The 14,207-nt window shown below is 32.5% G+C and overlaps 1 protein-coding gene across 1 annotated transcript; it reads left to right on the top strand.

Moving 5' to 3' along the window:
- The first annotated feature begins 12,492 nt into the window (after positions 1–12,492).
- LOC120087964 (dirigent protein 4-like) lies at positions 12,493–13,569 on the top strand. Its single transcript, XM_039044986.1, has one exon. The coding sequence runs from the start codon at positions 12,960–12,962 to the stop codon at positions 13,533–13,535; it is 576 nt and encodes a 191-aa protein (XP_038900914.1). The 5' UTR covers positions 12,493–12,959; the 3' UTR covers positions 13,536–13,569.
- The last annotated feature ends 638 nt before the right edge of the window (positions 13,570–14,207 follow it).

Below are 14,207 nucleotides of genomic sequence, written 5' to 3'. Positions count from 1 at the left end.
TAATTTTAGGGTTGCAATTATGACTTTCACTTTTCAGACTTTGCAAATATGATAAATATGCAATCTTCTAAGAAGTTTCTTGGTTTAACAATTATGAATTTCTAATTATTTTTCTTACATAAATTCCTAAACAATTAATTGATAGAGAGAGAAAGAAATATATAGAGAGAAGTGGTGACCGACAATCGGTAATCGGGCGTGCAGTGGTCGACGAAGAGATGGAGCGACGGTCGGCAAAAAATTTGAGTTGGTAAAAGAGAGATGTTGGGGGAAAGAAAGATAGAGAGAGAAAAAAACGACGATTGATAGCCGACGATCAGAGACCGGATGTGCAGCGACCGACGGAAGTAAGCAGCGAGGAGGTGGAGCAGTAGCTGGTGACAAATTGTGCGGAGCAGTTTATTTGAAGAGAGATGTTGGGGGAAGGGGGAGGGGCTGCTCCTTTCCAAGAAGGAGAGTTTAAGTTTTTTTAAGAAATTCTAGGTGTATCATTCTAATTCAAGTGTATCAAGTCTACATCAATAGTGTAGCAAGAAGTATTAAGTGTATCAAAGGTATCAAGTGTGTTAGATGCATCAATTGTAAATCAAGCATGTATCAAGTGTGTATCAGATATATCACAAGTGTATCATATATATCAAGTGTGTATAAGTGTATTCGTACATTTTTTATATTTTCTATTTTAAATCCTAGGCCGGACTTGTTTTTTTACTCTTTCATATATATATATACACAAAACTAAAAGATTTGGACTACGGAACTAATATTAAGAACTTATTTTGCTCATTATTGTTGAAATCCAAACATTTACAAAATGTAGGTTTTTTCCTTCTAGACATTTTCCTTCCGTAAGCAAAATCAAGTCCTAAAATCATGCACCCAAAAATCTCATTCATATAAAATCTAATCAAAATTTTCGTTCCATTCAATCGCCAATTGTCGTGTATTTTACCCAAACACATCTATAGTGGATTAATCAGATTTGTAGGGTTAACTTTTATTTTAATTAGGTAAAAGTGGTACTTTTGAATTTATTTAGATAAAATGGATTTTTTTTTTTTTTTTTATCTTTCTCTTTAGACATATGCGATTCATTATTCCTATCATTTCTTGCTGTCGCTGCAACACTTCCAACATTGCTTCTCTCAGTTTTGGATTGAAAATTCTTGTCTACCATTTAATTTCATATATTGTATCTTTTATTAATCAATTTTAACATATATATCCATTTTTTTATATCATCATGTGTATTATTTGTTTGACTTATTTCGGTATTATTTAGTTCGATTTAAGGTATTATTAAAGAAGGTGAATGAACCTAGGATCAGGTTGAATATTACTAAAAGTGCTGTGATTATGTTAAAGGGTATATGTATATGTTTTAGATATATGGTTTGTGAGTTATAATATTATGATGCATATAAGGTTTAGGGTCTTATGTATATATTTTGTATACAACTATTTTTTCCTAAAGAATATAACTAAAATATATTTGTGAATGATGTGATAGTGATGACAAACAAATATACGTAAAACTAAAAATAGAGTGCTTATGACAAATACATATCTAAATATATATATGAAAATAATAGGAAAAAAATATGAAGTATAGAATGAATACTATCAAATTAAAATGAAAAAAATGTAAAATTATGTCATATATTATGTGACGATTGTAAACAACACTAAACACACTATCATACTAAGAAATAATTAAGATTATATTATTTACAAAATGATAGAAATATAAACATTTGTTATAATTTATCATGTTTCTTTAAAAAAAAAAAGAAATGAGATGCACAAAATATATACTCTAATGGTCATAATTTAAAAAATATTATTTTTACTTTATGTTGTACACATTATTGAATAGGTACAACAAAAATATGTATTCTATATATATAATTATAATAAAGGTATTGTTTGAATTGATCCGAGAAAAAAATATTTTTCAAAATAGTTATTTTTAATTAAACTCTTTTGATAAAAAAAACAGTTTAAAAAATACTTCGACAATATTTCAAAATCTATTTTGAAAGGTTGTCAAATACTTTAAGTTTTTTTTAAAATGATTTATTTTCAAAATTAAACGCTACACAAGTACAGAATAAATAATAAAATATATGAAATTTAATGGAAAAGCAATGGCTACTAAATAACGATGGTGGGAAAATGGGGTCGGAAACAACATAAATAATTTAGTACTATAAACATTAAATAAGATTAATAATAAATTTAAAACTAAAATGAAGGAAAGAGAGATTAGGAAATTCGCTCGAAAAATGGAGAAAGAAAAAAGTTAATGGTTACTATATACAATTAAATGACTAAATCAAAGTAACTGAAAAAATAGTGAGAAATACGACCAGAGTTTGAACGACAAATTTAATGAAAAATTGGAAGTGAGCAAGGTTTGAAAAACTGGAAAAATGCTAAAACTGGAATGCAAATGGAGAAAAAAGTGGACAAATGTCTAGAGATCAGAATGATAACAAATGTATTTAAAAATGGAGAAGAAATTTAATGATAAAATATATATAGATATATATTGAAATAGAAGAAAAAACTTGCAGTGGCGGTTGAGTTCAATTCATATGTATGTAGGATTCATATGTTTTAGGGTATATATGTTTGTGGAGTTTATTTATCTGTATTTTGGGTGTTTGGTGTACTGAATTTATATGTCAATAGTATTTGATGTAGTTTTTTTACATAAATAATTTGTTTTTATGGTAATTATAAATGTAAGAGCATTTTACACTCCTTATGGTTGTCAGGTCTTAATTTAACCTTGTGTGATATGGCTAATAGCGTAGTAAAGCTAGAGATTTTTTCTGGCATGATACAACTTATTTATACTATATTTGCACATTCTATAAAAAAGATGACAAATTCTAAAGAATAATGTTGAAAACTTTAATTTTAAACCATTGTCATGTACTCGTAGGGAGACCCGTGTTGAGAGTGTTAAAGCTATAAGAAAACAAATATTTGAAATACGTGAAACTTTACTTCAAATGACCGAAATTAGTGATGATGATTTCGAAGCACTGGGTGAAGCTAAATCTTTGGGGGTTTTGTATGGATGGCCTCTTTTTAGAGGCTCAAATGAAAAATAGGTACTCATTAAGATTTGAAGGAAAAATGGCTTTCTGCTTGGATCAACATCCTGTGAAAAGACCAAATCGTCCCTGGGAACTATCTACATGTGCGATTATTAACTTTTCTTGATACTAGTGTTGGGATAGGTGACCTAAATTCTCTTGTATTCTTGTAGTTTGTAAACATTGTATAAACAAGTTGTTATCAATAAAATAATTGTTATTTTATGAGCATTTACTCAATCCAATAAACTAAGATCCTAGGTTATTTTATGTAATTTAAACATGTATGTAGAGACATACGGGTGGATCATGTTTAAATGATAACTGAACGGTCTGTAGTAGAAGGATAAGGCTGGGTACCTTTTAATGGTGACACTACGGATACGACCCGCTTTGTAGATGTTACAAGTATTGTAAAGTGCTACAAATGATCTGATTTTGAACATTCATGTGGAGACATGTGAGCGGGGGTATCCGGGACTTGAACAATGTGGCTACACCCTCTCTTGATCCGAGAGGGATTTGGTCATAGTTGGAGTATGACTTATTGTTCATTAGATGGATCAGTAGTACTTAAGAAATTAGATACAACTACATGAGCAAAACGGTAATTTTGACCCAGCTGTACTTATGAGCAATTTGTGAAGAGTTTAATTAATTATCCAAATACCATCGAAGCTTCAAACTATAGGTCTGTAAAATCCCCTCTATAACTCAACAAAGATTATTGAGAATTAATTTCGGATTAATTTGAATTGTTCAAATTAATTGAGGAAATTAATTATATATGATATAATTAATTTAATTAACTGTACGTGATATAATTAATTTAATTAACCATATGTGATATAATTAATTTAATATATTTGATACATTATAATATAAAATTTATTTGAGATGAATTAAATATTTGAATATGATTTAAATATTGATTATATGGATGAGATTCATATAATTGAATTTAGTATAAATGTGGATTATATTAAATATCATGCAATGTTGAGAGAAATTAAAACTATAAGTTATATTGTATCACTATAGGTTATGTGTTATATTTGATATAATATATAGTATATATACATAATAAAGTTAGCTATTATATATATATATATATATATATATATATATATATATAATATATAATATATATATATAATTATATATATATATATTATATATAATTATTAATAAAATTTAATTTAATTTAATTTTAATTAAATTAAAAGGAGAGAGTTACAACTCTCTCCCCTTAATTCTCTCTGAATCGAACATGCAGGGGGTTCAGTTTAATGATACATCATCTTCTTCCTCTTCTCTTTGAGGGTCAGAGAGAACTCTTTGAAAAAATTCCAAGAACATACAAAAAAGAAAAGGTGTTCTTTTTCTCCCCTCTCATCCTTTCCTCCCTCTTCCCAAAATTTCAGCAGAGCCCACCAGTCTTGCTTATTCTCAAACCCTAACAGAGAATACGGAGGTTTCTTGTTGGTGGTGGCCATTTGGATTTCGTATTTTAGAGAATTGAGATCTCAGATCGAAGAGGTTGTGATCTGGATCAAGCGATTTTTTCGGTGAAAAAGGTTATTCTTTAAAGGTAAAGGTTTCTTCTATCCCTAATTTCATTTTCTCCTTCTAAAATCATGTTGTATTTTTTGTATAATACATCATGTTTTTTTATGTAAAATTGGATTTCTGTAAAAATTTTTAAAGTTTGGGAACGATCCCTTTCCGCTGCGAATCTTCACCGGTTCTTTCAATTATATACTAGATACTCGATACTCGATACTAGATACTTGATGCTCTATGCTCTATGCTTATGTTATATGCTCTATGTTGTATACTCGATCCTCGATACTCATACTATAGATATTAGATACTAGATGCTCCTCTGCTTTACCTCTATGCTTCATGTTATATGCTCTATGTTATATAGTAGCTACTCGATGCTTGACACTTGCTACTCGATGCTATATGCTCTACATTTTATGCTTCATAATTTTCAAAAAGTTTACTCGGCGTTTGGTGCTCGATGCTCCGATATTTATGCTCGATGTAAAGAAACTCAAAAAAAGAAAGAAAAAAAGGAAGAAGTAGAAATGCAGAAAAACGAAAAGGAAAAAAAAAAGAAAGAAAATGCAAAAAAAAAAAAAAGACGAAAAAGAACAAAGTTTTAAAAAAATGGAAGAGAAATTCAAAAAAAAATCGCAAAAAAATTGTAAAAAAAAAAAAGAAGGAAGAAAGAAAGAAGAAACTTTGAAAAAAAAAAAAAAAAAAAAAAAAAAAAAAAAAAAAAAAAAGAAGAGAGAGAGAGAGAAATTGACGAAGAAAAGAGAATAAGAATACATTTAAGGTTAAAGTGATAATTTCACACAATGACATAAGTACAAGATCACTTTTCATTGATTTTTTTTATAAAAAAGTACCTATTTTTCATTTGGGCCTTTTATTTTAGGTCATCTATGTCATTTTTCTTAAATCTTTAACAACAAATGAGCTTGGTAATTATACGTTTTTTGCGGCTATTATTATTTGGTTTGATATATTATGTGTAGTCAATGTGGTTAGTAAACACTCACAATCAAAGGGTATGCTCATCGATGTTGCTATGAAAAAAATAAAGGGATTGATCTCTTTTTTTAGCAATATAGGGAAACTAGCTTTAAGAATGCTTTGTGCTAAGAATATTGTCATGGAAATGAACATCCCCCAAGGTGTGTGTCACATCCCCTCCAAAATTACCCTCTTAATCTAGAAAGGGATGTGAATGTTAGGGTCAATGCCATAAATCTCGTGGGTTTGGTAGTTTGTGAATTCTTTGTACATGAATTTTTTGTTTAATAAAATAAGATGTTATTTTATTCGACATTCAGTTTGCATTAATCTAATCCAATAAACTAAGATCCAAGGTTATTTAATGTAACTTAAACATGTATGTGGTTGACATACAAGTGGATCATATTTAAGCAATAACTTGAACGGTCTGTAGTATATGAATAAGGTTGGGTACCTTGTCCTGGTGACATTACAGATACGATCCATTTTGTAATTGTTACAATAGTTATAAAGTGTTACAAATGATTTGATCATAATCGTTCATATGGAAACATGTGAGTGGGGGTATCCTATACAAAGAGTTTGTATAAGACCGGACCCGAAATGATTAGTCTCTTTTTATAAACGTCGTTACTTGAAGAGATTATCATTTCACTAGGATAACTATAGGTGATTTGACCTTAATCCTAAATGAGTTGTGAACTCCTGTCTATAAGGACGGTTCTTTGATCTATATGGGTGAAAGTAACCAGATTCGTCGACTCAATAACCGACCATTTTGGGATTCATCCGAGTAGAGAGTTGGGAACATATCTACACAAGATCGAATTAACTCTTTCATGTCTTGAGGAAAAGTAGATGAATTGTTCCCTTAAGGATTGATTTCGGATTTTGAACAATAAGGCACCTCACCTTCCCACTAGCTATAGAGAAGTCTAATTTATAGTTAGACTATAATTAATTGTTCATTAGAGGGTTAGTAGTATTTAAAGGGTTGGATGTAATTATAGGGGTAAAACGGTAATGTAACCCAACTGTAATTATGAGCAATTCGTGAGGGGTCAACTTACTGTTGATTGGTTCTATCCATGGACACATAAATATATCTACGGTGTGAAGAATGCAACTGTCGATCTTTAGTGGAATGACTAGCTAACAGTTAATGAATGTTGATTAATTTAACTAAAGAGTTCAATTAATTAATATCGTATCATTGGAGTTTCTAATCTGTAGGTCCATAAAGTCTCTTTACTAGCTCACTAAAAATAAAAATAAATAAATAAATAAATATTTTTGGGATAATTTGAATGGTTGAAATTATTCAAGGGGATTAAAAGTAATCTTTTAATGTGATTAATATAAAGTATAACGTATATTAATACACTATAGTATATAGCTAATTATAAATATGATTTATAATTAAAACTATATAATATGTGAGAGATAAGTATTTGAATAAAATTCAATTATTATTTATAAGAATAAGATTCATATAAATACTATAGTTTAAAATTAATCTGAATGAGATTTATATTAACACTATAAGTTATAAAAGAGAATTGCATTTTAATGTGATTAAGATGCATAATATATAGTTAATTAACTAAAGTTTAATTAATTAATTATATTAAATATTACATTTTTATAATATTAATCTCCCTATTTCATGGGAATTATTTGTTGGTTTTCAGTTAATTAACTCCCTCTCTCCGTCCTCTTCTTTAATTCTATATTGTGGATGCAGAAAGATAAGGAAAAAAACAAACTTAAAAAATACTAATTCAAGAATATCTCTCAAAAAAAAAAAAAACTCACACCCTCTCTATAAACTTTTCCCTTCCCAAAAGCTCTAAGGAGACCGCACGTCCTTATTTCTTGTCGGAGAATAGCAAGGTCGTTGCATACTGGTATCTTGTTCATTGGAAACGTTGTTGTGTTCATGCAGTGCTGAGATTGTGACCTTTAGAGAGGAAATTCGAGGAGAGGTTTCAACAAGGGTGAGTACTTCTTCCCTTCCTCTCAATAGAACAACATGCTTAGAGTTTATAATGTTGACCCTATTGTATGTTTTTGTATGCAAACTTCTCTGTATTTTGTGTTTCTCAAAATCGAAAACTAATTGCACAACATTGACACACTTCCGCTGTTGAAGTTGATGCCCTAAATCTCGTGGTCTTGTAGTTTATAAATTGTATTTATACAAACATATTATTTATTTAATAAAATAAGTATTATTTTATTTGACATTTAGTTGTGTTAAGCCAAAACTAATAAACTAAGATACAAGGTTATTGGATGTGACTTAAACATGTATGTGGAGACATACAGATGGATCCTGTTTAAGTAATAACCTGAACTGTTTATAGTAGATGAAGAAGACTAGGTACCTTATCCTAGTGACACTATGGAGACAGCCTGCTTTGTAGTTGTTACAATTATTATAAAGTGCTACAAATGATTTGATCATGATCATTCTGAAGAAACTCCTATCAAAGAGAACCCATGAGCGGAAGCACGATCAATCCAAATTCATTGTGACAGAATTACAAGCATTCACAAACATACAAACCAGTTATGCATCTATTAACAAATTACGACATGTTTTAGAAATTAAATACAAAAGGAGTGAGAGACTTACCTTTGAAGAACTCTTCTTCCACATATCTCTCACCCTCATGAAGAACTTGGAACAGCTACCTTTCGCTGTCGCTTAGAACTCCAACCCAATTGTCTAGTGGTCACGAACAAACTTCTCCACGAACAAGTAACCTCTCGAACACCACCACTCAGTAACCTTGATATACTCGGAGTGAGAATCCAAGAGATGTGGACTCTGTTAAATTTGGTAGAGGGTTGGAGGAAACTACAATATCACAATACAACAAAGCAAGTGGGAGAATGAACTGTCTGTTGTATAGACTTGTGTGCTTGATCGTTTAGTAAAACTCAACAGGTACACAATCGTTTAGGAAAACAGGCGTGATCGATTACATGATTGTTCAGTGAATCTCGCTAGCCACACGATCGTTTAGTAAAAAGCTACATGATCATTTAGAAAATGGTGTGTGTACATGATCATTTAGACAAATACTTGAAGGATGTTGTGTAGCCTCTCGTGAGCTAAATGATTAACAGTGTACTTAAAGAAGCGATCCTTTACAAAATGAAAACATTTTTCATTTTATCCTTCAGTTATGAAAACTAAATATAACCTCCTACTTTCACGCACGGTTAAAGGAGAAATCACCCACAATTATCTCATAATTATTTTAATTATAAATAATGTAATAACTAATTTATCATATTATGTTTATAACCTATAATTTTAATATCACATCATATGTAACATTTAAACCACAATCTTTTTTTCCTTTACTTGATATAAATCATATTTATATCAAATTCCTCCAATTAATGTATCTTATACATTATATCGATTATATCACAGATAACTGAACTAGTTTAATCATATCATATATAATCAAACTCCCTTTTGTCAATTTGAACACTCAAACTGACCCAAAAACTGGTTCTCAACTTGAATCCATTGAGCTCCTAAGGGAACCTTATGGACCTGTAGCTTGAAGCTCCAACTGTACGTGAATAATTGTCTAAACTCTTTAATCACATTATCCACCACCCATTAACTGTCGGGCACTCCACTAAAGACCGACAGTTGTACTCTTCTCACCACAGATATATTTCTGTGTCCATCGGATACAACCAGTCAACAGTACGATAATCCTTCACAGATGCTCGTAAGTACAACTGAACCAATTTACTGTTTTGCCCCTGTAGTTGCATCTAACTCCTTAAATACCACTGATCCCTCTAATGAACAATACATCATAGTCCTATGAGTGGACACCTCTCGAGCCATGAGAAGGTGTGTGGCGCCACATCGTTCAAGCCCCGAATTCAACCCTTAAGGGAGCAATCTATCTACTTACCCCTGCTTCGGGGAAGGAGTGAATTTCATCTTGTGTAGCTGAGTTCCCAGCTCCCCAATCAGACAAATCCCCAAAGTGGTAAGTTTGAGTCAGCAATCTAGCCACTCGCACCCATGCAAATCAAAGAACCGTCCTCATAGGCAGGAGTTTCCAACTCACTTAGGATTAAGGTCATGTTACCTATGGTCATCCTGGTGAAATGAAAGTCTCTGTCATGAACGGCATTATATAACAAGACTAAACACTTCGTGGTCCGATCTTATACAAACTCTTTTGTATAGGACACCCTCGCTCGCATGTCTCCATATGAATGATCAGGATCAAACCATCTGTAACACGTCACAACACTTGTAACTATCTACAAAGAGGGTTGTATCCGTAGCGTCATCAGGATAAGATTTCCCTCCTATATCTATATATTACAGACCATTTAGGTTATCACTTAAGGCATGATCCACTTGTATGTCTCCACATACATGCTTAAGTTACAACGACAATCAGGGATCTTAGTTTATTGGTTTGTGGTAAATGCAAATAAAATATCTCATATTTCATAGACAACAGTAAAGAAAATATCATATTTCATAGACAATGGTGAAGAAAATATCTCTTATTATTACATCACAAGTGTTTGTTCATATAGGTGTTTACAAACTACAGGACCCTACGAGAGTTTAGGCATCAACCCCAACAATCTCCCACTTGTCCTAAAGCGAGTGGGTGTACAAGATAACAACCATCAGGTCAACATACTAGAGGGCCAATGTTGAAGGTTTCCGCAGACAAGTAGGGGTGAGCATGGCTAGCCAAAAAATCGAGCCAAACCGAAGGTGAGCGAGCGATTTTTCCATGTCGTGTCGATTTGTAACAAAATCTTATGAAAAACCGACCGACATCGACCAAAAATATATTTTATATTAAATATTATTTTTTAATTTAAATAATAAATAAAGCAGAATATTACATAAATTAAAAATATTATATTTTATATATTAATGTAATTGTAATTACTATATATTATTCTTTTATTAAAAAAAAGTAGTAAAAAGTAAATACCATGGACAGATTTGTTAAAACCATCCATGGTTTTTATTTTTGTAATGATTAACTATTAGGTAATCTTTACCTTTTATAAAAAAAACATTATTTTTAAAATTCTCTTTTACGTTATTTTATAACGTTTCTTTCCCTCTTCCTTTCTTCTCTCTCCCTCATTTCTCTTCTTTTAAAACAAAACCAGTCAGTTATAGAAAGTCCAATTGTAGAGGCTCCAACATATTTTGAGTTGAAAGGATTGATTCAGCCTCTAAGCTAACTTTTAAAACAAAACCAGTCAGTTATAGAAATTCCAATTAACAGACAGCAAACAATTAGTTTTAAAACAACAAGCTAAGAGCACCCCACATGCACCCTGTTTGCAGAATCCTTCCACAATGGGAGAACCTTGTGGCTTGAGCAGCGGCTCTGCCATATCTGTTGCAGCAAATATGGTTGCAGTTTCACTGGGAATCGAAACTGGTGGATCAGTATTATGCCCTTCTACTATCAATTCAGTAGTTTACATTAAACCCACAGTAGGTCGTACCAGTCGAGCAGGGGTCGTTCCAATCTCTTTTAGGCAGGACACTGTCGGGTAATCAATTTGTCTCTATCTAAATGTGGCCATTTATATTAGAATCTAAAGGAAGTACTTTCTGCTAAATGAGTAATGTGCTTATGTTCTAGATGCCATTGTAGGAGCGGACAGATATGATAACTCAACAATTGAAGCATCAAAGTATATTCCAAAAGGTGGCTATGGCCAATTTCTAAGGGCTGATAGACTAAAAGGAAAGAGAATAGGAATCGTGAGGAAATCCTATGATTTTGGCCATGATGATGCCTTCTACACTGGAGCTTTTGAGCAAGTTTTTAAAACCCTGAAGTACGAAACCAAACTCACTTGTCATAAACCATTTCCTGATAATTCATGTTAGACGTTTTTATCTGACCATTTGTCTTCAATAACATGAAAGGCAAGGAGGAGCAATATTGGTTGACAATTTGACGATAGACAGCCTACATGTAATCACTGGCAGTTCGAGTGTAGAGTGGACTGCATTGCTTGCTGAGTTCAAAATATCCCTAAATGAATACCTCAAAGAGCTAGTTGCTTCTCCAATTTGATCCTCGTCAGATGCAATAGAATTCAACAAAAAGAACTCAAAACTTGTGAGCAATTATCATCTATTCTGTTCTAATTTTACAATCAGCATGGCAAAAAGCAGACGATAATAACAATAAAATCTTTTCACGATGTAGGAAAAGCTAAGGGAGTATGGTCAGGAGTTATTTCACGATGTAGGAAAAGCTAAGGGAGTATGGCATTGGCTTTGGAGGATTAAAAGGGTTCGAGCCAAGGCTGATAGAGATTGCATATGGATTTGAGCATTTGACTATGAGTAGAAAGTCCCCTTCAGTTGGGAGACGTTAAATGTGATTCATCCACAGATGAAATCTTAACACAAACTTTGGTAAGTTTGCCAGAAACAATTAGACTTACAATTTTTCTAAGATATTAACTGATAATATTTAACATATTTTCCTTTAATATTGTGGCATGTGACATGAACTGTAACACATGTTCAACTTCATCAGAGGTTCTGTAAAAAGAACCAAGGAAAGTGCAACATTAGAGATGATTTAGGGTATTGATTGATTTTGCTCCAGTGAGTCACAATTCTTCCTCAAGCCAAACTTCACTATGGCTACTTTAGCTAACTCTAGATGAATAAAGGAAGCCCTGCTGGTAAACCTGTTCAGCATCTAGGTATGTGTAATGAGTCTGTTTCTAGATCCATACGTTTCGTCCCCATTTCAGCTGCCAACAAAATGTTGCTCTATATTGAATGAGCCTTCAGCAAAATCAATATCCCATGCCCTCCCAACAAAACGCAAGTGTCATCTAACCATTGACTTTTGACATGGTAACTAGTGTCTTATCCTAAATTATACTCGGATTGGACGACCATTTTTCATTGACTCTACAATGCATTTCCATCCTATTAAACTGAATTCAACGTTAACGCATTGCATTGGTAAAATAGATTCAAAGACAGGGTTGGAATTGAATTCAATGGTATATTGATATAAAAATCTCCATGAAAGGAAAGCCAGAGGTGAATCCAAGTGTTAGTTACTTTCCATTTCAATATAAACTGTAAAGAAACATAATCCATACACAAACCTCATACGTTACGAGATTTCATTACCATTCCTAATAAGCAGATACAATCAAATTGCAAGAACCATAAGTTTCAATCACGCAGTATAAGAATCAAGAACCAACTCTACAATAGCCAATATCAAGGAAATGAAAAAGAACATGGAAATTACCAGGCTACAGACCGGGCTCCTCGTCCTCTTCCTCGCTGCCATATCTGCGCGTTCCGAGTACTACTCCAAAACTACCCCAAGGGTTCAGTTAAAGGAGAAGGTAACCAATCTCCATTTCTTCCTTTTCGACATCCTGAGCGGCAAAAAACCCAGCGCCGTCGAAGTAGCGCACGCAAACATAACCATCGGCGACCAGTCGGCGACTCCATTCGGCAGCGTCTACGCCATCGACGACCCGCTCCGGGAGGGACCCCATCCGAATTCGAAAGTGATCGGCAACGCGCGAGGGCTGTATGTATCAGCAAGCCAAGACGCAGATTTGTGTTTGGTGATGTATATTGATTACGGTTTCACAACCGGGCGGTATAAGGGCAGCTCCATCAGCGTGTTTTCGAGGAATCCGGTGACGGAGCGGCAACGGGAGGTGGCGGTTGTCGGCGGGAGAGGGCAGTTCAAGATGGCTCGAGGGTTTGCAAAGCTTAAGACACATTACTTGAATGTCACTAATGGCGATGCCATTATAGAGTATAATGTTACTGTATTTCATTACTAAATTGGATAAAGCAGCAGGATTCTGATTTGTGATTCTGACATCTAATAAATCGGTTCTATCATATATTAAATATCTCGATTTTACGTTTCAACCATTTAATATATCAAGGATATTGTAAAAATAAAAGGATATTGTACTTTTAGAAACTATTTAGAAAAATATCGTTGTTTTCAAACTATTTGTAAAAATATTGTTTTAAATAAGTCGAGGGTTGAAAATTCGACCGACCTTCCTTAGGTCGAATTTTGAACTCTCGACCTTCCTTTTTTTAAAGGAAAACATTATTGTTTTCAAACGGATTCTGTCATCTCCTAATGAATCTCCTTCTTTTTGCCATTGAACTTCCCAATCAAATTCGAGAGCGAGATTATGAGAGACAGCGAGAGTTTGAGAGAGCGAGATTTTGAGCGAGAGCGTGAGCGTGAGCGAGAGCGAGATTTTGATAGAGAGCGAGAATACCGTACAAATTTCCCTTTTTTTTTCTTTTTAATTATTACACATTCCACCTTCTTCTTTCTAATCCTTTCTTTTTTTTTTTAATTTTCCATTTTATAAAAAAAATCTAAAAATATTTATTATTTATTATTATTTTATTTAAACTCTAAAAAGAATAAATTAAAAAATAATAACTCATAAAAATAAAAAAAAATGTAAATTAAATATCTCATTTAT

Source organism: Benincasa hispida, chromosome 10, assembly GCF_009727055.1.
Source record: "Benincasa hispida cultivar B227 chromosome 10, ASM972705v1, whole genome shotgun sequence".
NCBI lineage: Eukaryota > Viridiplantae > Streptophyta > Magnoliopsida > Cucurbitales > Cucurbitaceae > Benincasa > Benincasa hispida.
The sequence above is the reverse complement of the archived record's forward strand: the minus strand, read 5'-3'. Positions and strand labels throughout refer to the sequence as shown.